The sequence below is a fragment of the Megascapheus bottae genome, chromosome 33 (genome assembly GCF_031878675.1).
Source record: "Megascapheus bottae isolate mThoBot1 chromosome 33, mThoBot2.hap1, whole genome shotgun sequence".
Lineage (NCBI taxonomy): Eukaryota > Metazoa > Chordata > Mammalia > Rodentia > Geomyidae > Megascapheus > Megascapheus bottae.
This window is the reverse complement of record NC_143541.1, coordinates 867,174-894,672: the sequence shown is the minus strand read 5'-3', so window position 1 is coordinate 894,672 and position 27,499 is coordinate 867,174. Positions and strand designations below refer to the sequence as shown.

Genomic DNA, 27,499 nt, shown 5'->3' with positions numbered 1-27,499 from the left:
CATCATCAATCCTATGAAAGTAATGCCAGGCAGTGGAAAAGCCAAGCTGCAATTAGAAATCACCTGTAACTCCTCTGTTTTTAGCATTTTCAAATAAAAATAATAACCCCTTTTTAAAAAATCACCTATTTCAATGTGGAAATTATTTGTATATAACTTCATATAGATTTTATAATTAAAAAGAGGAGTTTCTCTGTAAGGGGTGGGAAATAGAAATAACTTTTGCTTTCTACATGAAGTTTCTTTCATTATGCATTTTTAAATTACGTATTGTGTGTTAAAATGAGACAAAAAGAATAGGAAGTAAATAGTATCAGGATGCTAAACCCTGGAATGAGCAACAACTTACAAAAATAAGAGGGATGGGATTTTCTTATTCTGACTCTGAGTAGTTCTGAATGAGATTTCACATTCATTGAGGAATCATTTCTTGGATGCACAGGAAGATTTTCTAAATATAGCTAAGTCTCATAATGGCTTCATTACATCCAGGTGAAGAAGTATGGAATTGCTACTTCTAAGCCCTTCAAATGCGTCTGATGGTTGAACTTGCATATTATGTTCATAGGACTCTGTATTGTGAGGGGAATTAGAAAACCTCAAATGTATTAAGAGATAGATAAAGAAATGCAGCAAAGACTAGAAGAGAAGAACTGTAAGAATAAGTGGAAGCTGAGATGCTAACACTGAGAGAAAGATCTTGGAAAAGTATCAGTGTTGTCTTCTTCATACAGGGATAACCTACACTGTCCATAATTTTCAATTCAAACCCTTTCCATCAATATCCAGAAGAGGAACTCACAAGGATACCATTAGTTAGGCTATAGCATATAAACAACAAAGATGTATTTTCATACTAGCGAAGTAGGGATGTGGAATCTAACAGGTCTCAACTTGGCCTCGTGTTGGATGACAGGCTATTAGGTTGAATTAGTGCCATCTTGTCTTAATGGTGGCAGAAGGGGAAGTCCACCTCCTCGGATAGTGGAATGCCTGCATTCCTAGAGGCAGGGGTGGAGACTAGGGTTATTGGACCTGCCAGTCTTGGCTCATGAACTCTCAAGGTCCCTGTAACCCTGCCTCCTGACCTGACCTTATTTAGGCCCAGACTAGCTCAGGAGAAGGTATTCAATGCCCCATGTGTCCTGTCTGCTCATGCCCTGTCTCCTGACTCTCCTCCAGTCAACAGGGCACCACACTTCAACTCTCATGGAATCAGTTCTCAGACAGTGTTAAATGTTACATGTCTCTGTGACGAGTCTACCTGCTGGCCTTCTAATAAACATTCCCAATTCTGTCTCTCAAAAGTGGCTTCCCTGTTTTCTCACCATACAATATTGGACAAGGGGTGACACCTATATTTCTATGAGTAATCAATGCCAACTTCAATTTTCTTTTGAGTTTCCTAAGATCACATAAAGCATAAACACAAATGTTGTTTTATTTTCATAACCATATTTCTACTTGTGTGTCCTGTTCTCAGATTTTAGAAATTTAATTTTGTTTTTCAAATTGCTGTTAGTGTTCTCTGTTTAGCTCATAGATTTTGTTACCTTTCTTTCAAACCTGTTGCTTTATCTCCCAAGAAGAGAGGTTTGAAGGCTTTTGTTGGACACTAGAATTGCCTAAATAGTAAATTCTTCTCATTATATAAAGGATAGAAAGAATCTTAGATTCCCTTAGTCCTCATTGTCCAGTCATCTATTGAACTTCGGTGAAACAAAGAAAATCTTGAGCACATAGCTCTCATGAAAAATCCCTATTGTAAGGCTTTCTGAGGACATGAATAAGCTTTAGCAATCCGAAATCCAATGCAACCCCTACCACTTAGCAGAAATTACAGGTTGACATTTGTGCCCAAGAATTCTATGTATTCTTCAACCTATAATCTTGGGACCTGACACTGTAATTTTCTTCTCTCCCTTCGTGAATTCATTTTTTATCCTCACTGCTAAAAGTTTCTGATCTGATCCTACATAAGATGTATCTTTCTTCAAAGGGACAACAGTTCAGAGGCAATGGGAGAATCTGACCCAGAAACAAGGAGTATATAATACCAACTACAAATTTTAAAAATCATTTTTATTTCAACAAGTATTTTGTAGGCTATTCATATCAAAGAGGGTATGCAGAGCATAGACATAATTTTTCAAAATCATATTTGTTAAAAATGTAAAATGAAATAAAAATATTTTTTTCAAAATCTTATTTCCTTTTTTTTTTTTTGGTCAGTTGTGGGGCTTTCTGGGCCTGGTCACTGTCCCTGAGCTCTTTAGCTCAAGGCTACCACCCTACCCCAGGAACTGGGTGTTGTCCCTGAATTCTTCATTTCAATGCTACTAATACCACGATACCCCTTGAGCCAAGGGCCACTTCTCGTTTTCTAGTGGTTAATTGGAGATAAAAGTCTAAGATCTTTAGTGCCACAGTGGCTGGCTTTGAATCTCGATCCTCAGATTTCAGCCTCCTGAATATCTAGGATTACCAGGCTTGAACCACCAAGCCTGCCAAAATCGCATTTCTTAACATGTGGCTTTAACCTAAATCTGCAACCTCTAATACCTCTTGTTCTTTCTTGAACACCATTTTTCCTCACTTTTATGCAGATTCTGTCTTGCTATGTTAATTTTCTCTATTTGGTCCTTATTCTTTACTCTCAGAACTCTGTTCAGAGAATCAAGCTCTATGTTTGTCTGTCCCAACTCAATTTTAAAAGAAAAAATGAGTCTCCCACTTATTGTTCCCCCATCAACTTTGCCTGTCATGGGTTTCCTGAAAAATTCCTTAACCTAGATACTTAATCATTCATTTTTAAACCATTATAAACTGTAGGTATATATATATATATTTTCTTTTTCTTTTTGTCAGTCCTGGGCTTGAGCACAGGGCTTGAGCACTGTCCTTGGACTTTCTCAAGGCTAGAGCTCTTCTACTTGAACCTCAGCACCACCTCCGGCTTTTGTCTATGTATGTGATACCGAGAAATTGAACCAGGGTCTTCGCTAGGCCAAACTCCCAGGCCCCTGTAGGTATATTTTAGATATGAGGCCCTTGTCTGTTTTATGGCTAGTGAAGATCTTCTCCCACTCTGTGGGTTTTCTATTTAACTTGCTAGCTATGTCCTTTTCCATACAGAAGTTCTATAGTTCAATGCAGTCCCATTTGTCCAAACTTTAAGTTGTTGTGTTTCTGGACCTTTATCAAGACAATTTCGACATGTACCAAGGAGTTTTAGTGTATCTCTTATTCCTTCCTGTAAAGTTTTCAGGATATCTGGTTTTACCTCAAGGTCTTTGGAATTCATTCTGGTGCAGGGTGACATATAAGGATCCTGCTTTAGTTTTTTTGCTAAAGCTAGTAGCATAGCAATGTTCATTGCAGCACTATTTTCCACAGATGGCTAAGATATGGAATCAACCCAGATGCCCCTCAGTAGATGAATGGATCAAAAAGATGTGGTACTTATATACAGTGAAATTCTATGCTGCCATCAGGAAGAATGATATTTCCCCATACACAAGGAAATGGAAAGACTTGGAAAAAAAATCATATTAATTGAAGTAAGCAAGTCCCAGAGGAGCATAGGCATTATGGTTTCCCTCCATTGTAATAATTAGTACACATTTAGGATTCTCCTAACATAGGATCACAATACTCAAAATCTGTGTACATAAGGTCATACAGGATGAGACTAAACAAAATGAACTCTGGATTAATGAAACAAGAGATTTATCTTTGTGATTGCTGGTCTTAATGTACTTTGTAAAGTTGTTTATTTCTTTCTCTATTTTTTTTCTTTTTTCCACTTATGGTAAATTTCATAAGGTTACCGTAACTGACTTGTTACCTGGTATACTGCAGATACACTTATTTGTTTATTTGAAATAGGGAAGGGAAGGGGGGAAACAAGATGAGTGGGAGAGGGAGGGGAGAAGGAAAGGGGGACAAAAACATGAGAAGTATCAAGTTTCAAGAAATAATGTACCCACTACCTGATGAATATTTAACTGTAACCCCTCTACACATTATCCGGACAATAAAATACAATAAAAAATACACTATGAAGTGTCAATGACTAACGCTAATATGGGAATCAAATGCATAAAATCTTGAGAAAATAATTGGTCATCCTAAAAGAGATCACTTCTTCAAATTGTTTTGTTTGTTTCCTCAAGAATGTTTCTCTTGAAATCTGAGGTTCTAACATGTCAGTGCACGAGTCACCTCATCTGGTGGACTTCTTAAAAGACAAACTCTGGGTTCCCTGCTCAGGGTAGCTGGCTCACCACTGCTGTGGAGCAGGGATAGAACGTGGACCAGTAGCAGGTCTTCCAAGGAATATGGATATATCAAGATGGGGCTTCTCCCTTGAAAAATCATGTATATATGATACAACTTAGCCTTGTCTCCACAGTCACTGAGGACAAGAAACACCTTGGGTTTGGGGTGGTCCTCCCTTGGTGTGGTACAGATGAGCAGGGAGGAGAGCATGCTACTAGGTCATGAATTTATAGACTCTGGGCTAGATGTGATTTGTGAGATCTGTGACTCCAACCTCTTTTATTTTATGGGAAAAGAAGCAGAAAGGAAGAAAGATAAAATAAAGCCTTGGGACTGCAGCCCAGACATACTTCTGGGACCTTCTGTAAACTGATAAAGATGCAAAGCTCTATTTCCTCTCCTGTCCTTTTCTTTGCTTACCCTACCCTGGTATTTCCTCCTGGTGGAACATTCTTCTCAGTCATCCACAATGGCAGATGGTAATATGAACATTTCTTTTAAACTCTTCCTTGTTTCCCATTACCAACTATTTCTAGTGCTTCATTCATATACATACACAGTAAAGAAAAAAATGCATACACATATACATCCCAAACTGAAAGTTTTAAAACCTTCCCATTTGGCTTTTCTTAATTAAATGTATAATTCACAAACCACTTAGTTTGAAACCGTTGCATTTTTTAAATATTCTCTCTCTTTTCTATGACATCTATTTGTTATGAATGCCGTGATATGTCTTTCTCTGTGATGATTCAGCAATAATAACATCAGAGCTGAATGGGAATTAGTCTTTCTGCAGCCTTTGTGTAGCTACTCATTGGCACCATCCTGTACAATTTTATTATTATTAGAAATGGCAGTTGTGCAGTAAGCAATTGAAGACGCTATCTGCTACTCTCTCAAGCATAAAACAAATCCTATTTTCCCCCAGAGGATGATTATGTTTTGACATCTTTTACAACCCTATATCTTGTACTATGAAATTTCAAATACAAGCACAAAGATATAGAGCATTATTCCTATTGTAGGGGATTTAATTTGTATTAAAGGAGAGCCACTTCATTGAGAAGAGTCCACAAATGATAAACATTGTCATCAGAAAAACAAAAACAAACAAACTTCTGTAGAACTGTAGACCAGAACTCAAGATGGGCAACATTTGTTTTGATATAGCAAAACGAATGAGAACGATTAAGAATCTGAAGTACCCTACCAAGATTTAGTGGATAAATTCTCCCTTTGGAGTATTCCAGGAGGAGCAGACTTTACTGCAAACCTTGCATAGTGTTTCAGGGTTTGAAGTGACCAACTTGTAGGTGGTGACTTTAATCATGGTGACACTGGCTCAGTGACAAAGACGCAATTCAAGAACAGCAATTCTTTTCTGGGTTGATATCATTGATATTTTGCTGAGCAAGTCTATGGTGCAACCCGGAAATGTGCTTGAGCCCATTATAATCTACTCCTATGTGAGGTCCTATTTGTTTTATAATTGAGTAGGTACTTGAAAAAATATGTTGGATGAAGTTAAACTTGAAGACCTTTCATGGTCCTTTGTCAATGGATGGAGAGTTTCCCATTCACCCCAAGATTTGACCTATTTCACTTAAAGGAGCCATGTGAAAGATGTTACCCCACACACCCCCAATCCACATCTACCCCATATACCTCCAAAATGCAGTGGTGGGCCACAGAGAAGCACCACTCCTTGACCTTCTCTGACAGATACTGTGCTTCTTGTTTTGGTCTCAAAGTCTTCAATATCTTGGAAAGCAAAGGAAAATAGGTTTCATGTTAGTTACTTGGAAAGAGAAAGATTTTCAAGAAGTATCTCTAACTTCTTTTTATCAGGAAAGGTGAAAGATAACTCATACTTGGCTCAAGGAGATTTGGTTGATGATCCATTTATCTGCCCCCATTATTTATTTTCAAAATCTCACACTTCTTTCTCACCTTTATTGGTAACGTTATTAAACCAAGTGTGTGAAAAATATATTTGTTCATGTCACTGTTTACTTTTATTCTCCCAGTCTGCAGCCCAAATAGGAAATTCCTTAAGCTTAGCACATATTTACTTTCTCTGTTCAGGGAAAATGTGATTTGAAAAAAGTATGTAGCGGGGTCTTTTCACATCTTTGATGAACGATTACCATTTAGATGGGAGGATGGGATCGCAGCAAGTTGAGAATGTAATGGTGTAAGGGAAAGTATAACACATGACAGAACCACTGAGGCAGAAAATATGTTTTGTATTTTCTCTGATCTATTCCTTCATATGTGTGCATGACTTTTTAAAATCTTTTTGGAATGTTGTGATTGCCAATATCAAAGAATCCTGGAAATTTAGAGTTGGAGAAAATGTTCCTGGCTATCTTAATAGGCCACACATCTGAATCTTTCAACATTCCTGGGAAATAGTCGCCCAATGTCTACAAATAGGTAATTTATTTAAATACTTTGACCTTCAATTTCTTAATCTACGGAATCCTTCCTTTTGTCCCTCCCTTCCTTCTCCCTTTCTTCCCTCCCTCTGCCTCCTCTCTCTCCCTCCCTCTCTTCCTTCCTTCTTTCTTTCCTTCCTTCTTTCCTTCCTACCTTTCTTTCTTCCTCCCCTCCCTTACCCCCATCTTCCTCCCTCCTCCCTTTTTTCCTTCCTTCCATTCTTTCTTTTTTTCATATTGAGGATTGAATTCAGGGCCTTATACTTGCTACACAAGCATTCTACCAATCGATCCATGTCCCCAGTTTTTTTTGTGATCGCATCTTGCACTAACTTAGTTTAGTTTGACCCTGGATCATCGTCTGCCTACTTTCATCTTTCAACTAGCTGGTATTATAGACATATGCTACCAAGCCCAGCTGGCAATTTAAATATTCTTGACTTTGAATAGGAAAAACATTCATCACATTATACCCTGTTTATTCCCAGCTATTTACCACTTTCCCTTTTCCCTTCTGTTCTTCAGAAATAGCCTTTGGCTTTATGCTAATCATGCTATGACATGCCTAACTTATTTTTCCACTAAGCATTTATGGCCCTTTCCTCTTCAATTGTGGAAGAATGAAATCAGCCTACATATATTTTCTGCCATCAATATATACCTTTCAGTTTATGGAGTATAATTCAGTAGTCAAAAGTGTACCAATTATGTATGAGATACTGTGAAAATAAAATTTTTAAAAACAAGAAAATAAACAAATGAAACTATTTTCTTGACTGTGAGTCTTTTATCTCTTCAGTGTGCAACATTTCAATTGTATTGCTGAGAGACGGATGGTGTTCATGCTTGAAATTCTAGCTACTCTGGAGTGTGAGAACAGGAAGACAGGGTTCCCAAGTTAGCCTGGGCAGAAAAGCCTATGAGTTTCCATGTCTAATGAATGATCCAAAAGGTAGGCTCAAGTATTAGAGCATCAGCTGTGAGCAAAGCCAAGCACACTCAAGGCCCAAGTGTTAAACCAGCTGGAATCAGCAACCAAAATAAACTATCTTAATTAAAAAAAAATAAGTCTATGTTGTCTCTCATCTCCTTTGCTGTCCCTTGGTTATCTCATATTGGTATAGTATCTCACTTTGTTATCTGATATATTGAATTTATTTGTATTTGGATATTTGAAATTTGATAGGGAAGGGGGGAAAACCAAGATGGGTGGGGGGTGTGGGGGGGGAGGGAAACGGGTACCAAGACATGTGAAAGGGTATCAATGTATGTGAATTAATGCACCTTCTATCTGGCAAATATCATGTAACCCTTTTACTAATTACAATAAAAAAATGAAAAAAAAATAAGTCCAGTAAACTCTATTTCAATACCAATGTATTGAATTCATGATTATTATAAAGCATGGTCATGCTTATGTTTTTCCTATTACTTTTATTCTTAAAAAGTTCCCCTGTCATCATGTTTTAGTGGTCAAGGAAACAAACAAGGCCAGGAAGGAATCTGAAGAAGCTGAATGATCCTATGACATTAACAAGCTCTGCACTGAATCCTCTCTGTGTCATACAACTACTCTTGAACTTGCCTAGTGACATTCATCTGTTTTTGTTTGGTGTTAAACAGAAATCATTAGAACAAAGTGTTGCTTAGACCACGAAGGCTTTAATACATGCACTGTTCATTGCCAGTTACACGGCATCCATTTGTGACATTACGATTCCTCTCTGGGCCTTGTAGAATCACAATAGGGTTTTTATTAATTGTCACAAGAGAAAAATCTGGGAAAAATCTTGGGAAAGACACACAAGTCCTGTTAGCTATCAAAACACAAATTATTTCAAAATGCTACTGGTTCTAAGGTTTTAATTAATAACTCACATTTTACAACTGTTAATAACACCTTAGATCACAGACAAGATATAATTTCACCTTATTCAAACTAGATAGCCTGACACCTGATACGCTTTGAACAAGATTGATTTTTACACATCTAATGCGTATTTCAAAAGCCTTTCTGCTAATGATTTAATTCAGGTAGGTTTTAGAGACTTAGCTAGTCAAATAAACATCTAACAAGTATTTTCTTTACAGTGTAAGAATTTTTTGTTTCATTTAGATTGATTCCTCTTCAAGAAGACCCAGATAGCCCACCCCTGTATTTCTCTTCCCATTCTTCTTTTTGTAGCCTACTCGTTTTTGCTTTGGAGAGAATAGCTTAGTGTGACATAGTTCCCTGAGATGTTTTCAAATTCTACAATATTTGGAGATTTTCCCATAAAGCACAAAGGTGACCTGCTTAGGCTGCCCTTGTGCTCAAGGTATAAGTCCTGCAGAGCTGGTTGCTACTAACGCCCCCCATTGTTGCGGCTGCTCTCATTAAGCCCTTCTGATGACCACAGCTTATCAGGTCCTGGGGTTTTATTGCTGGTTTTGGAGGAAGCATTTGGCAGGAGCATAAGCAAAAATGCAGTCACAAACAAGGCTCCCTTCCAAAGGACAGCAGGAAGTGCCTGAGAATGGCCCATAAAATGAGCTTTAAAGAATTACTGGGCCATATGCTCTCTCCTGGAGTAACCAAGGTACAGAGGAGGGATAGGGGCCACCAAAATGTACTTAAAATTAAGTCCAAGCAATGCTAAGCATTGCAATATCTAATCGTAAGGAGAATTCATCTTTGCATCTGTCACACGGAAGAATGCATCTCAGCTTAATTAAAGCACGAAAACTGTGCCTTCGATGCCAAGGCCTGAGGATCACATTCAGACTCTGTATGTGAGATAGTGCCAACACCTGACACAGAAGGGGACCAAATATTGTGCCAACTCGTATAGCCTCGAGGAAGGTTTTGGGTACCCAGAGTCCACCAGCTAAGACTAAGAGGACAGCACTTTAAAATTTGAGAAGTGTAAAAATATTGATTCACCAGGAAAAGGTGAATACTGGAAGCACAACTAAAGATACCTGACTTGTTTAAAAAAAGAAAAGAGCAATACCAGAAAGACAGATGGTGCATTTTCTTTCTCATCCTCATATGCAGAGGCTAGCTCTAAACTTCAATTGGACATAAACTTATACAGGATTCTAGGTGTTCGTACACAGTCAGATTAAGGAGCATACTCTTGGGAGAGGAATCCAAAGGTATAACTCCTCTGAATATCTAACATACTACTACATATCAAAATGAATTCGAGGAAATGAAGAATGATTTTATTGTTGTTGTTGTTGTTGTTGTTATTGCTGTTGTTCATTTTTGCTTTTTATATGGTCGAGTCATATGACTTGAACTCTGGGACTGGGTGTTGTCACTGTGCTTTTCAGCCCAAGGCTACCACCCTAACTCTTGAACCACAGTGCCACTTATGGTTTTTTGGTGGTTAGTTGGAGATAAGAGTCTTGTGGACTTTCCTGCCTTGTCTGGCTTTGAACGGTGATCCTCAGATCTCAGCCTCCTGAGTAGCTAGGATGACAGGCGTGAGCCACCATGCCCAGCTACATTTTTGCTTTTTTAAATGTTGTTTTAGGAAGGGGCAAAAAGGAAACACAGAAATGCAGGGGGAAATGGTGAACAAATTCAGTCATGCTATTCAATATATGCTATGAAGTGTGAGACCTGTAGACAGAGACTGGAAAGCAAAACTGGGGGAAATTAAGGCAACGGTAAGATTGTCCAAAAAGAATTGTACTCATGATCTAAGTTATGATATGGTAATCTCTCTATACAATACCCTAATAATAACAAAATGTATTTTAAAATATATTTAAAAATATTGAATGATAATCTTAACAACTCAGGAAGCTAAGATCTGAGGATTATGTGTACAAAGCCTGCCTGGGCAGAAAAATCCAAGAGATTCTTATCTCCAATTAACCACCATAAAGCCAGAAGTAATGTTGTGGCTCAAAGTGGTAGAGCATTAACCTTGAGAAAATAAGCTCAGTGGTAGAGCCAAGGCCCTGCGTTCAAGCCCCACAACTGTGCGCTCCCCTACCACACACAAAATGAGCAGCAATTACTGTATCTTTCAGCATTTCTTATGTATGAAATTCTTGAATGCTGTAAACCATGTTTCTATTTTCTCTTTATATATACATATGTAGAAGAGCTATGTAATATATATATATATATTCATACTCAAATCTATGTTGTTTTGCAGTAGCCTTGAGCTGAAGAGCTCAGGAACAGCACCCAGGCCCAGAGTTCAATACCCATGACCGAGAGAAAAAAAAATGTTAAACTGGTATAAGCTGCCATTCCACATTCAAACAAATAGCTGAAAGGCCAATGTGTTCCCAAAGGGTTGGGTGGGTCTTGAGGGAGAGGAAAGGGAAGGATAGCATGCTTTCAGGAGGAACCCACCAGCTTTCTGAAGGCCTGGCTCCTCTTCAGCCTTGTGCTTCTCTCCTGTGTTTGTGTCTTGATTTATCATCATCCTCATTTCAAAGAAAATCTGGACGTCAGTCTCTACAGGATGCCCACACCTTCCACAGAACTGTAAAGCATTTCTGTGCTCAGCAGCCCTACAAATTCCACTTTTATACCTCATATTAAATATGTACCAATGTGGTTCCTAAAAACTCAACCAACACCTCTTTGCTACTCTTCTCCGTTATTTGTACATTGGTTCTCTCTCCTCTTTCTGTCTTTCTCCTCTCTCCCTCCTTCCTTTTCTTTCTTTCTTTCTTTCTTTCTTTCTTTCTTTCTTTCTTTCTTTCTTTCTTTCTTTCTCTCTCTCTCTCTCTCTCTCTCTCTCTCTCTCTCTCTCTCTCTCTCTCTCTCTCTCTCTCTCTCTCTCTCTCTCTCTCTCTCCCTTTGTCTCTCCCTTTTTCTTCCCCCCTTCTCATCTCCTTCCCTCCTCTCTCCCCTCTATCCCTGGTGGAGAGGAATACACCAGTCCTCTTATTTTTCCGCTGTGAAGAAGTTTGGTTATAACTAACTCCTGTTGACACTCAGACTTTGCCCTCCCTCCCACCCAATTCTGTAATCATCCATCCTGGAGACACTGTTCAGGTTCTTTTTCCACCTCTTAAAACCAATTTCAATGAGCAGTCACTTTGAGGACATTTGATGTGATTTTCAAACTGTAAACTTTATTGTCCCCTTCCTTCTCCTTGCTACCCAACAATCAAATAACTGTTCCTCCTCCTCCTCCTTATGAGACTCCTTCTAAAAAAGTTTCCCTGTTGAAGCTTGCTTGCACTGTAAACAAGACTTAAGCCGTGTTCACCTTTACCAAGAAGTTCTCAGGCTGCAGGTGCAGGCTTTGTTTTGGCCTAAGGCAAAATCATTTTTGCTGGGCAAGAAATGGCAGATACCTTGCCCAGCAAAAGTAAAACAAATACACCAAGAAAAATTCCCTACCTCTGCATTTCAACCACACAAGTCTGATACATGATATACGTAACTTTGTCAAAATGCTTTCTAAGAATCTCAAGACAATATAATGAGGTGTTCCTGACTTCTTATCTCTCCATACTTCACTCTTGAAAGAGGATCATTTCACATGAAAAGTTGTTCTGGTTGCTATTTTCTATACCTTTGGGTACTTTTGAATAAGAAGGTTTTAGTTCTATTATTAATTTTCCCAGGCATTTATTAAGTGGCATACAAAAATATCTCTACTTAGACCAGTTTCATTTTCAGCTATCATTTTCTGGATGCTGTACACCCCGTTACACTGTTCATGATATGATTGTGTTTCCTAGTATAACTCAGTAACATAACATGACATAACCTAATAAAGCACAATGCTATTGTCAAAGCCAATAAAAGAAGCAGTAGCAAAATCTCGATATTGGACATAAATTTGGAATGCTAATATCTAAATAGGAAGTAAGAAACCAATTTTAAGAGCTTCTAGTGTCAATCCCATTTAAAATCTCAGTTAAAAATCTTTCTTCCTTTTTGGGGAGATATAAAAGGATCTTTATAAGCATTCATAAATAAGTGGAGAACAATTTATTGCATGGTATCCTAGGAATAAGAAATTCATCCAGAATTTATTCATGAGACTTAAGAAATCTTGTTAGGTACATTGAGAGAGAGAGAGAGAGAGAGAGAGAGAGAGAGAGAGAGAGAGAGAGAGAGAGAGAGAGAGAGAGAGAGAGAGAGGTGGGAGGGAGAGAGAGAGAGACCATTATTTTCTATATGTCCTATATCTAGATTGCCATTATTAACTTATGTATGTATCTGTAAGTTCTCTGTACATCACCCTAACAAGAAAATTTTTTTTGCCAGTCCTGGGCTTGAGCTCAGGGCCTGAGCACTGTCCTTGGACTTTCTCAAAGCTAGAGCTCTACCACTTGTGCCTCAACACCACTTCTGGCTTTTTTTTTCTATGTATGTGATACTGAGGAATTGAACCCGGATCTTCATGCATGCTAGGCAAGCAGTCTACCACTAGGCCAAACTCCCAGTCCCAAGAAAATAAAATTCTAAAAATAAAATAAATAAAAGTGAACAAACAAAAAAGATCTAATTAATCTCTAATGCATATAGGACTATGATAAGAAACAGAAAGGGAGAAAGGAGGACTGGGAGTTTGGCCTAATGATAGAATGCTTGCCTAGCATACATGAAACTTCAGGTTTGATTCCTCAGTACCAGATACATAGAAAAAGCCAGAAGGGGTGCTGTGGCTCAGGTGGTAGAGCTCTAGCCTTGAGAAAGCCCAAGGATAGTGTTCAGCCCTGAGTTCAATCCCCAGTACAGAAGAAAAGAAAGAGGAAGAAGAAGAAGAAGAAGGAAGAGGAGGAGGAGGAGGAGGAGGAAGAGGAGGAGGAGGAGGAGGAGGAGGAGGAGGGGGAGGAGGAGGAGGAGGAGGAGGAGGAGGAGAAGGGGAAGATAAGCGTTTCATAATTTTAGTGGACCCTAATACATTGAAATGCAAGATTTTTTAGCTACAGCTTGGTGGAGCCCATGAGTGTTTCTGATAGGAAAAGAAAAATGTAAGCAGGTATGCAAAATAGGTAAAACAATTGATTAATGAATTTTGTAAAAGTTTTGATTATAGAACAATATGATCACAATTATAGGTTTAGTGCCAGACAATGGATGTGGATTTCAAAGCTACTTTTGCCAGGCTCTGGGTGCTGTTTATGGTCAGATTAATTAATCTTGTTTATGTGCCTTAAAAATAAACCAGCAAAACTTATGGCTGAGAAAAATGATGACATATTGTTCCCCTTAAATTGCACACAAGAAGTACAAAATGGGCCAGGAGTGTGGTCTAGTGGTAGAGTGCTCATCTAGCATGCATGAAAGCCCTGGATTCAATTCCTTAGTATCACATACACAGAAAAAGCCAGAAGTGGCCCTGTGGCTCAAGTGGCAGAGTGCTATCCTTGAGCAAAAAGTGTCCAAGGACAGTGCCCAGGCCCTGAGTTCAAGCCCCAGACTGTTCTCTCCAATTAACTCTCCAAAAAGCTGAAAATGGATCTGTGGCTCTAGTGGTAGAGTGGCAGCTTTGAGAGGAAACAAAAGGATAGTCCACAGGCCCTGCGTTCAAACCACAACCAACACACACACACACACACACACACACACACACACACACACACACACACACACACATACACCACTGAGTCAGGGAGAAAGGAAAAGGGAGTTGCAAAGCAAGAACAATGACATTTCATCTAAACCTATTCTTTAAAGTCCTGGATTAAATCTTAATTTCTCCTGCTCCTGTTCAGCCCTGAAAGGAGTTAGGACCAATGATAAGAACCTCTACATGCCTGATTCTATATAATTATAGAGAATTTTAAGTGAAATCAGGTTCTTTTCCAAAGCACTTTTGCTATCATTTTAAATACTGAGAGTGAAGCAGGAGCGATATCATCAAGACTTAGTGGGTGATAACCTTAAGCATTAGACAAAAAGTTGTCAATACATTTTCATAACCATGCTTTGCTTTTTAAAGTTTCCTTGCCATTATGATGAATTCTTCTGGCTTTCTAAATACAACAGCAACATCATCAATTAACCCTGAGGAAGAAGGTGAGGTATGGAAAGCCATATATTCTATGATCTCATTTACATATGAAATTTAACAATGTTCAGCTTATGGATGTAGAGGTAGAATGTTGATTACCAGAGGCTGGGTTAGAGAAAGGGTGGCAGGGGAAGATGAAGGGGGAAAAAGGAGGAGACTAAGGGAGGAGAAAGAATGTATCAAGGAATGTAATGTCACAATTTGACTACAGGAATGAAATTTACACTGGCCCCTAGAGTATGCACAAAGTTACAATATGTATGCATCAAAATTAGTTTATTATGACCCAGACATGAGATAATAATAACGTAATGAATTAACTTAGTAATATTGTGAGGAAAGAGAAGGTCTACCTATTTTATAATAAAAGTAAGAGTAGTCAGAAGCAGAAAATATTTGGGGTTTGGAGTCAGATAATCCTGTGTTTGAATCAAAGGTTTGGTTTTTAGAAGTTGTAGGACATTTAAAAGTGTATTTCACAATTCCTTTCAATGTTTTTTAATATAATCTAAGCATGTTAAAAACCCCCAGGAAGCAATGGCAAAAAGAGAAATGGGGAAATAATTGTGCAACATTTTTAAGATGGTATTGTTCAATTACTATGAAAATAGGATGGTATCAATTACTTGATTAATATATTACAAGGCAGGTAACCTTCAATAAGTTATAACCAGTAGAGTTGATTAAACTTAAGTATAGAGTCAACACTTATATTTATTTCTATTATTAGTTTTTCTATTTCTGATTAATATCATGCCACATTTACTTATATTCACACTTAATTTCCATGAAAGTTTTTTGTTGTTGGCTCTTCCCCAAATGTCCTTCTCAGAGTCAACCAAAGATGAGAAGTACCCCAAAAAGATAAATTGTGCTTGGCCTAAATATGTGCAGAATTACCACTACTCATTTTCTATATTTTACTTTGATAGGACAATTAGTCTACAGATAAAGTATTCAGAATAAGTATAGGTTATATGCAAATAAAACTGGCCAGTTTTAAACAAAAGACCTTAACACTGGTACATTTTATCTGAGCTTAGTAGTATGAACAATTTCTTACAGATAAACAACTGCATAATCATAGAGTAAAATAAGGATGAGCTATCAGAATCAATATTTCATGCATGACATGCTAAATCATTTAAATTTTTAAAAACCACGATTAAATGGTAGTTTACTAATATAGATTTAATTTCTATTAAGTATGATCTACTATCTTTATCTCAACACCTCCATGCCTAAATAAACAACTGGTTGACTTTTTAGTTCTATCCAATCTCTGTTTTATTACCAATGATGTAATCATTATTTAATGGTTGTTTGTACTTCAGTGGAGCTAAAAAAATTCACTCAGTCTACACTGAAAGGTAAAAGGCATTTCAAAAGAATTCTGGAAGGGGGTATTGCTCAAGTGGTAAGGCACCTGCTGACCAAATACAAGGCCCTGAGTTCAAATCACACTGTTGCAAAAAAAGTTAATGAAGTATAACTAAATAAATAATTTAAAGGGTCACAGGACATCTCCAACCCACAAAGGACAGGTAGCATAGAAGACAGACTGCCTATTCATTCTTCTTTCTCCCAATGTATTTTCCCATGAGTTTTACCAGTCTCTGTTATCTGTCATTCTAGAACACCAGCTTCTTTCTTTGACCTGAAGATCAATTTCCCTGTGCTTATGGATAGTTTAGTTCCAAAAAATCCCCCAGGTCTATACTTCCCTTATCTTAGTCTCTATGATCTTCTCAGTACCTGAGAATACCATCAATTTTTTCATGTCTCTTGCTTTAGATATGAGTTCAAAGCCAGACCTCTTTGACTATAGAAGCAAGGCTTTCTATTTGGTTACCTGCAGACTGTTCTTTCACAAGACAGGTGAAAAACTATAATTATCAACTTCAGCATAATGATTAATCAAGGTGATCACTGTCCAATTTTCTCAATGAGGTATTTCATTTATTTTAAGGACAGAAGAAATGTTGCCATTCACACAGTAAGTATGCAATCAGACACCACTGAAAAAATTATCTATTTACTTCTATAAGCATTAGGGGAAAGTATTTTAAAAAGGTGGGGGGGCTATAATTCTTCACATGCTATACTTAAACTTTTAAAATAAAGTTTATGCTTTATGTATATATCCATCTCTCTGTGTGTGTGTGTGTGTGTGTGTGTGTGTGTGTGTGTGTGTGTGTTTGCATGCATTCTGTAAGAACAATCAATGAGCCAGGCACTGGTGGCTCACATTTATAATTCTAGCTACTCAGGAGGATGAGATCTGAGGACCATGGTTCCAAACCAATCCAGGCAGAAAAGTCTCCATGAGACTCTTATCTCCAATTAATCACCAGAAAACCCAGAGTGGTGCTGTGGCTCAAAGTGGTAGAGCGCTAGAATTGAGCAAGAGAGTACAGGGACAGCACCCAGGCCCTGAGTTCAAGTCCCACAAATGACCAAAACAAAACAAACAAGAAACTATCATAAAAGTTGATACCAAGGCAATTTCCTGAATTTTCCAAAATTATTACTGCTGTTAAGGAATTATAAGTGATGTGTTTCTTTTAAGGTTTGTAATGATATTACCTATCTCCTAACTCTGAGCTCAGGTCAGATTAGTCATCAGTCATTTTAAGATGACAGTTACAAGTACAAGCTTGCCACCTTGAACACCTACCTCTCTGAAACTACCATTACTCTGGGGTCATTTCTATCCTGTGGGGTGTCCTATCGACATTAAAAACTGAACCAAATGATAAAGATTGAGTCTCCACAGGAGTGATACTCAATCACTGACACAGGAGTTGATGAGAAAGTCCTCCCACTTTCTTGAGAATGACAGAGTGATTATACGTTTTCCAGAAGTCTCAGATGCACTGACCTGCCAATGGCAACCCATTCACGAATTCATTCTTGCTTAAGGGTTTGTCCTATCTCTGTTTTCCCTCTGTTTTGCCCTGAATCTTCTGATTACTATCCAAATACACTATATGAGTGATTCTGTCCCAGATAGCTACCTTTGGAGACACTGAAAAGGTGTATTGCAGACACTGAAAACAAGTCTCATGTCCTAAATGGAGTAAGCAGATATATTGTCAAGCCCTCTTTCAGGAAGGCACCAGAGAAGTAATCAGAGAAATCTGTGGGACACCAATGTCTCAGTGTATATGTGGATTTTCCTGGAGTTTCTTACTAATTGTGGAAAGTCAGTTTTCTTAGTTATTTCTCAATAACGTAGGGAATGTTATGAATTGTGGAAATGCAGCCACTTTGGGTTTTCTTTCATGGAACTATTACCAATGACTGGCTAAGCAGAATGCTGTTTCTGTTGCCACTAAGTCATCAGAGAAGTTCAGAGAAACTCAGTATGGTATTCTGCAATCTGAACATGACACAACATCAAACAGCTGCCCTGGATCCATCTTTGGGACTGCACAGCTAGTGCTATGAAATATTAAGACTCACCTCTGGCCTGTAATAGGTACTAGGTTGCATAGTAAGTATTAACTAAGCCTCTGGATGTTTGGAGTCTGAATCCCCATCTGGAAGCCACAGGCATGCAAAGCAATTGACTCACCCAAACACAAAACCGTATTTGATCTTCTGTGTTTTTGAAAAAGTTCCCTCTCGCCTGTCATCACAAAGTCACTTGAAATCAGGGAGCCAATTTGTATTCAAGAGGTTTTCTTTCTATCAGCAAATGGTTTATAGGCACTTTCGCTAAATTGCTTCTCTAAAAGAAACAGACAGGGTCTGATCTGCATTGGCTTCAGGATATCTCTGCCTGGAGACCTGGAACTGCTCTAGTTGACCCACCAAAAATCTTTATACCTCAGAAGCTAGGAAATTGTCTTCTAAATTAAGGCTTCAAAGCAATTTTTAGCCTAGATCATTCAAAAAAATTAACTCATCTAAAACTAAGGTGACCTTTCTCTTTTCAGATGAGAATCTTTACATATGCATATATACATATATATTTAAGAGTGGGCAAGTTACAATGCATATATGATTATATACTAATACATTTTTGTAAGCCCCGCCATACTTGCTACTTCATTAGCAGCTCAAATAATTTTCATGTGGAGAAAATCAAGACTCAGAATGTTACTTGCCAAACTCATATAACAAATTATGCAGTCAAAGTTTAAAGACTCAACCCCTTTAACTTAAGCAATTGGGTAATCTCTTATTTTATTCCTTCACTCGCTTTTTCTCCAGAGCTTGTATTTTGTATCCGAGTCTTATTCCCCATTTGTAAATTCATGCCCAATTCTCTCTACAGAAAAATAACAATTAATTTTAAATAATAAATAAAATAGTAAATTAAATTACCATTCTAACAGTAATAATCTTGTATCCTATAAGTAGAAACAGATGAAGTACTTGAATTTTAAACAAAAAAATCTATTCACACAGGAAAATAGTTCACTAAGCTAAGTTTTTTGTCTTTTTTTTTTTTTCGGTTTGTGGGGCTTGAACTTGGCCTGGGTACTGTCCCTGAGCTCTTCAGCTCAAGGCTACCACCCCACCCTTGAGCCAAGCTCCATTTCTCATTTTCTAGCGTTTTGTGCTGATAAGAGTCTCAGGTCCTTTTGTGCCTGGACTGACTTTGAATCTTGATCCTCAGATCTCAGCCTCCTGAGTAACTAGAATTACAGGCATAAACCATTGTGCCGGGCTTAATCTTAGTTTTTTAACAATAATTGGATTTTTGTTCATTAACCCAAAATGCACAATGTAAGAGTCTTTGGAGAATGAGCCCCAGTACCAGCGTGAACTCAAATTTTGTCCCCCATGTACAAATGCCTTACTTGATTTTTATTTACTTCCACTTAATTATTTTATAGTAGCCTCAGGATGGGACTTAACTTTTAGTTTTGCTAAACAATAACATAAATTAGCTCTTCCAAGTGGAATTTTTGCAAATGCTCAATAAATGTCAGTTGCCATTTATATGGCTGAATTCATCTGTAAAATCATTTTGAGTTTATTTAGGAGTTTTCAAGCTGCAACCTACAAACCAAATCCTATCTGCTTTTATAAATAAAGTTTTATCTGGACCCAACACAGTCACACCCAAATGTATTCATACAACTTTGTTTCTTACCTTAAAATAGTAAGAGACTCTAATCAGAAATTCATTTTTTTAAATTTGTTTATCAGTCATGTGGCTTAAACTCAGGGACTGGGCACTGTTCCTGAGCTCTTTTTGTTCAATGCTAGATCTTTGCTTCTTTGAGCCTCAGCACCACTTCCTGTTTTCTGGTGGTTAATTGGATATAAGAGTCTTATAGACTAGCTGGCTTTGAACTCTGATACTCAGACCTTGGCTTCTTAAGTAGCTAGGACTGCAGGCAGGAGCTACTGGTGTCCAGCTTTCAACCCTATTTATTATCTGACTCTGACTTTTTTTTAAAGTGACAATCTATGTTCTACCCTATTATCAACACACCAGGAGACTAACAAATCTCCATGACTTATAGGTGACCCGATTAAGAAGAGTGTCTAACAAAGAAAATGGAACCTCCCCTTAGACAAAGTTAAATGCATTGTATAGCAGAGAAAACTATTCAAATGGAGAGGAACTGGAGTTAAAGTTTCTCATAGAGTCCTAGGATATTAGAATGGTATCTGAGAGAAACATAAGTGGATAAAGAAGTCTTTTAACAGCCCAAATTCCCAGACATAAATTAAACTTCTTCCATTTGAGGACAACTAAGCTTTTTGACCCACAATTTTTCTTTTCTTTCCCCTTCTTTTGTATTAAAAGTATTTATGAGTATGCTTTCAATCCCTCACACACATAAACCTTGCACCAGCAGAGCCTGGCCACAGCACTCTCAAGCTTTGTGACTCATAAGGAACAAGATTTACCTGCATTACAGCAGTGGAAGGGAAATAAGTTGGGTGATTTCATTAGTTTCTGTTCAATGAAATCCTTATTTTATTGCTAAGCTTTGACACTTTTTTGCAGAACCTCCGCTATCTTTTTTCTTACCTACTAAGAAATAGCAGCCGCACCAAAAAATCATCTGGACATCTGGATATTGCATGCAATAATTTATTGGAATCGCAGTCACACCACTATACGGAATGTAGCACAGATAAAAGGAACCTTGCCCATTCTACAAATAAAGGACAAGGAAAAACAGGATTCCTCTCCAGTACCACCCCTCCACCCTCCTCTTTTCAAAATATTAAATTTTATCCATCAGAATCTAAGAGCTCTGGGACCAGAACTAGCTTTGCTGTTAACAATATCTCAATCACACATATTGCTTTTTCAATAGAACTTACAGGAGATTGATTTGTAATAAAGCCAATGTAGGAAATGCAGAAGGGGACAGACATATAGCCAAATAAATAAGATTAAATGAAATTGATGGAATGGACTCAAAGGCAACTCCTCACACACTTTCTGTGCTTTAGATGTTGCACTTGGTCTAAATACTGCCTTTGAATCCTTAATATCGAACCCAGTCACAGAGTGAATAAAATACCAGAAACCACTACAATCTAGATAGTGCTGCCATTTTAAAAGTTTTTCTTTAGTGATAAATAGGCTTTCTCTACCAGAGAAGTATTATCCTGTCATAGAGCTCTGGGATCCACAGAACAATTCACCCTAACAACCTGGTGTTGTTTCCTATTAAAAGTAGAAGGATGGGGAAAGAATTATTGCAAACTACAGTTCTAACTACTATACTGCACTGTCTCCACAGGCAAGAACAACTTCCATTTTAAGTAGAAAATACTACATAGATTCAGAATATTTTCTATACTAGTAATGGAAATGTTAATGTTAAGTATTCATTTCAGGCTTATTCCAAAAATACATTCAAGGTGAATGTACATTCAAGGTGAATTAAAAACTTACCTGTAATAAATGAAATTATGGGAGTATGAAATAAAAATAATTCTTTAATTCAGGTCTCAAAACAATGTTTCCTTGGGTGTCATAAAACAAAAATTGTAAGGCACTTAGAGGCAAATGGAACTAAAAATATATTTGCAGCCCCAATTTTCTGTATGATAAAATACCTCTAGCAATGTTAAATATAGTTGTGTTTGGTATAACTTATAATAAAAATATTACTATATTTAAATACTTTCTGAAAATTAGTCTGATTGCTTCAACGGAAAACTAGGCAAAGATCTTGGCTAGGAACTTGGTGAATGTGCTCCAAATTACCAATATGCATGTGAGTAAAGTTCAATCGTATTAGTAATCCAAGGAATACAAAACCAAAAAACAATAATTTGTCATTTTTAAACTGCTCAGAGTAAACATTAAATAACATAATATCAAGAGGATCTAAAGTAATAGCATATTTTGGATGACATTGCATGTGTAATTTGCTATAACAATTTTTAAGAGTTAATCAAGATGTATTCAAACTTATAATATATAGTCTAGTCCCTCCAGAAATTCTATGTCCTAGTATGTACTCAAAGGATATAATTGGTCAAATGAACAAAGAAATATACTTAGTTTGTCGAATGAAATCTAAGAAACATCAATAAAACATCTAAAATAATTATTGAAGAATAGTATAATCGGATACTAGCAGCAATTTAAAAGTATAGAATAGACAGATGTACATACTGGATTAATTTGGGGATTATTTCCAAGCTTCCTCTTCATGACTATTTTTTTCACTTCTGGGGTTTGAACTCAGGGCCTGTCTCATGCTAGCTAAATTCTATGCAATCCTTGTACCTACATCTCCCCTCTCACAAGTGGAAACACCACACTATGATTATTTTGTTGCGATATCAGGCTGGCCTTGAAATTCAATCCTTTCTATCTCTATCTTCCATATAGCTGGGTTTACAGATGTGAAACACTGTGTCTGGTTTACAACTGAACATTTTATTCATGATGACCCCCACGGATTGCCACCGGAAAATCCACATGGCTTCAATTTAACATTGACATATATGTCATTCTCAGTTTGATATGGATCAGTGGACAAAAAAATTCAGGAACTGAATATTCTATCATTTCAACTTTATACCTTCTTCAAACAGAGCATCTCTATTAAAAAAAAGAAGAAGAAAAAGAAAAAGACATCTCATGTGTCCTTGTTTGAGCCAAAATTAATGTGGTGCAGGCAGGAGCTTCTTGGAACTATATCTCCTTACTTATCATCTCTTTCTTTCCATTATATCTGGCTGGTCAAGATACTCTCTACATGAGCTTTCTACTTCCTTTGTTCTACTTTAATCATCTTGGAATTCTTACCATCTGGAGTACAATGAGCATCTCTTTAAAGAAACCAGAAATTACATATATATATATATATATTTGAGGACATATAAAATCCTAATATGTAAATTATAAATCATTTACTACTAATAATTTTCCCTCAACAATAACTAGTGCTAGAAGATCTTTAAAGTTAAGTGCAGTAATGCTATTCAATGTACATCTGCAAATGGAGCCAGGTAATGGGAGGCAGGGAGGGGTTGGGAGAAATGGGGGTATAGAATGAAAAGGAGTGACACTGACCAAGATGCATTATACTTACAAATGGACATATTGAATTGAGATTCCTTTGTGCAACTATAATTTAGAAAATTAATCAAAATCTAAATAAAAGTCTAAGGTCTCAGAATCAGCTTTCATATGAAAACCCACCCTGTGTTCCTATCTATTTACAAGGATTTATTGTTTCTATTCCCCCACTCCCACCTCATGTTGTAGTGTTTTCCCAGTGTGACATACAAATTCTTGCCCCAGTTGCAAGTCTCACTTATATCCTTTTTCAGAACATGGCTCTTTCCCTAATTCCCTTAGCCCATGTAATACTTCCTCTCTGAACACTCTCTCCCACCAACTCCTGCAACCCAGGTAGTATAACCCATAACCCATGACTTCCCTTAAAATTCAATTTAAATTTTACCTACACCTGTCCACTGCAGCCTCCTCCATTCTCACTTCAAAAGCTGAGCAGGTTTGTCTACCAACAATGCCTTGAATCCATAGTAGTCACTCACCTCTCATTACTTACAAAAAGCACTTTTATATTATTTATTGGTAGAATGAAAACCTGTTCACAAATAACAGATATTTGTTTCTCTGATCATGTGGGTATATGTATAATTATTTTTTAGCAGAATTTAGGTGGGCTTTGTTTATGCTCAAATAATTATTACATATCACATATCATAATTACATTAAAAACTAAGTAGGAGAAGAATGAAGTCACACAACATTTTTGTTTAAAGTACACTTCTAGGCTTCTCTCCTAAGGATGGCATATGGGAGATGCTGTCCTCCTTTAGTCAGATTAGAAGAGAACTTGAAAAGAGAAAAAATCATTGGCTCAGGCAATGTTTTGTATAAGGTCCCCAAATCATAGAGAATGAAAGTAATATTCACTAAGTGGGATGATATGGAGAAACTTTTGCACAGAAAAATAAACAATCACCAATCATTTTATTGATATTTTTGCAGAATGGGAGATATTATTTTTAGACTTTTTATCTGACCAGGAATTAGTATCCAGAACATATGAGAATCTATAACTGGGATCATTCTGATGCTTTACCTACAGAGAAGAGAGTCTTACCAAGAGCTAAGATGCCCATACTTAGGCTGTGATCTACAAGGAGGGGAAGGGTGTTTGGGAAGAGTTTTTATCATTCCCTCTTTATTCTGAGTATGAAAAGAGGTAGCCAAGGGGAGAAACAGTTTTATCCATAACCCCATGGACTAAAATTCCTTCCTGTTTATGGAATAAAGAAAGGTAGAGGATGAAAGAGAGACAAGTGGATACAGAGCCCAGAGGAAGATACTTCTTTAGAATGCCTACTGTGGCAGAATGCTTTGAAAGGGCAATGTTGAATTCAAAGCCAAATGTTCTTGCCAGTCAGCCCAGATTTGCCATTTCCTTGCTGGAAGAATTTAACCACGCCCCTGCAATTGTTTTGTCTGTATTTGATTCACTGGATATATATGTGTGTTAGCTACTATTTATGTGAATACTTACATCAGTAACAATATTCATAGTCTTCAATTGGCTACACTTACAAAAGAGAATTTCCTAAATTTTAAGCGTGAACCAGACATATTTATTATCTTTTTAAGTGGAAAGGATACGCTTAACTTCTAAATAAGCATTGAGAACAGTATAACACACAAAAGCAGAAAGCCTTCCAGAAAGCTCCAAGACAGCTGGCAATGGATGCATCCCTCTAGTACAGTTGTTTATATTTGATTACTTTTCCTTAATCCTGATGAAATAATTAAAATAAATCCTTTCTGCTCCAGGGATAGACCCTAGTAAGAAGAATTCTAGTAGTTTGTTTGGAAGGGATTTCTAGATAAACTAAAGAAGGGCTACATAATCTCCATTCACAAAAACAAATTTGATTTATGCAAAACAACTTATTAATATTTATGTGAAAGTTGATCTCCCCATTGTACAATTCTCAGTAAGGGGGAAAACACCCAGCAATTGACTTGTTAAATCATGTCTATAGATCTAAGCTCTTCCTCATTTGCATTTTCTGTCTTGAGTTAGAAACATTGCCTATGAGGATAATATTTCTAGAAAGAAATTACAGCTTGAAAACCTATTGCTTTGTTGAATTCATGAGTACAATTTTTCCCTTGTTCTTTATTCCAATAGCATTAATGTGTTTCCTTATTAAAGGAAAAAGTGAGCCTATAGTTATATTGACATGGATAGAAAACTGCAAAAAATACATTATTTTGCTTATACTTGCATTTGATATACAGAAAATGCTCTATAAATATGTTCTTGGAATGTAAAAATTACATGTATGTTGCAATCTTGCAGTTGAAATGTTGTAAAGCCACTGTAGTCTTTCTGTAGGCTCTGAACTAAGGGAAATTCTAGACTATCTGCTTCAGAATAGCGTTAAGCAACGTCAATGATCCCAGGAAACTTTCTAGGAATGTAAAATACTAGGACCTATTTAAATCCACTGAGTCACAGTTGGCTTTAGCTATGAGCCACAAGGGATTACATCCTACGATACAATTTGACAAGAACCAGTCCAATGATTATGGAAGTAATTAAATACTAAGAATACCCAGCAAGCATGTGATCCTTGCTTCACTATTTCCTCATATCCTTGACTTCACTTCTGAGCTTTATTTTGAAATAGGATACTGGGTCTAATTGGCGCCTTGGTATAGAAAGATGAAATCCAATCCATAGAAGCATGGGACAGGGACTTACGCAATAGATTACTATAGCCATCAGTCCTGGGCATTGAACTCAAATTTCTAATAACAGCAGACATTATATATTAAAAATTTTATTTATGCAACACATTATATAGAATGAGAGTCAAGTATAACAACTTTAAATATCATGGATAAATCTTACCAACATTTTACTCAAGAGCCAGACTTTAAAAAACAAACAAACAAACATAGAGTGCATGATTCTAATTTATATGAATTCAACAAGTCACGTAGTTAATTGAAGATCTGGAAGTCATGATATGGCTTAATTTATGGAAGAAGAAGCAGAAAATTGTAAGAGGAAGGTGGTAGAAGGGATGTTACTGTGACATTTGAAATATTCCTTTCTTGGGCTTCATTTAGTAATGGTTCATTGAGCTGTCTACATTTCTTCTGTATTTTTTTGGATATTCATTATATATCTTAGGAATTGTCAAATGTCAATATTTTAAAATAAAGAACATGTGTAGGGGTTTCAAGTTCTTTAATATTTGTACTTGCTTTCTAAACCCCTATTTATAATTTTCTTCTTAAATAATATTGTCCATACATACAAAAATGCACTAAAATGTTTCATCTGATTCTTTGTTGTATTTAAGGTTTTGTTGTAATTTTAGCCACTTCTATGAACTACACAAAGCTGAATCTATGTGGACTATGCACATACATCCTTAACACCATTTGTCAAAGTGCATAAAAATAATAATAATAAACCTTTAGACTCTGTTTCTTTTTCAGTTTTACAAAACAGAAGCTCCAGGTTTGATAGGATGAATCCTTTCTGTTATTTCCATCTCCTACCTTTACTTTTAGCCTGTGTAGCTTAAATATGCAGTTTTATTCAAATTGAGAGAAAGAAAGATTAGTTCCTACTGAATAAAGTAGAAGAAGGCATTGGAAAAGGCTGAGTTCCAAAAATGTATCATTTTTGGTAAGATACATAAGTAGATTTCCAGCGGTGATGATGGGAAAATTGAGGTAACAGCAATGAATAATCTACATTCCTGTTGATTTTTAAGATAAAAATAATAGTTGTTTGGTATACTTTATGTAACTGCTCACAGCCCATTTGTTTAAGATCTGAATTTTAAAAGCAAAGTTTTCTCCTTGATATACCAATTGGAAGTTATGCTATTATTTTGTTAATACAAATCTAGAACATTAAATCTATTGCAACATGGCTAAGTGCTATTTCAGCATGATAATAAAAATATTAACTTATCAACTTTCCTTTTAATTTTAGAAATTAGAGAAAACAATTTTCTTCAAGTGTGTTGTTTAGCTAGCTCTTTTCTGATGTATAAAAAGGTTGGAAGGCATTTAGCATTTTCATTTATAATTAGATCTGCATTACCCACTTAATACACACTTCACAATTATCAGAGACTTTACATGTTTCAAAAGCATTTTTAAGTGCTGTTTTATAAAGTTCTTTTCCTGGATCTTAATTTCTTTTTCCAGATGTAAATGCAACGTTATCACCCAACTATCAGGTTCATAGGCAACTTTTTTGCATTACTCATATAGAAAATTGTTTTAATGACTTGTGGCACTTCTTGGTGTCTATT

The 27,499-nt window shown here is 36.7% G+C and overlaps 1 protein-coding gene across 1 annotated transcript in view; it reads right to left on the bottom strand.

The window, feature by feature from the left end:
• Cntn6 (contactin 6) overlaps nt 1-27,499 on the bottom strand; it is a 241,485-nt gene that overhangs the window by 94,958 nt on the left and 119,028 nt on the right. The window contains 1 exon segment of the mRNA XM_090324028.1: nt 5,950-6,045. Within this exon segment, the coding sequence (XP_090180154.1) occupies nt 5,950-6,045 (96 nt within the window).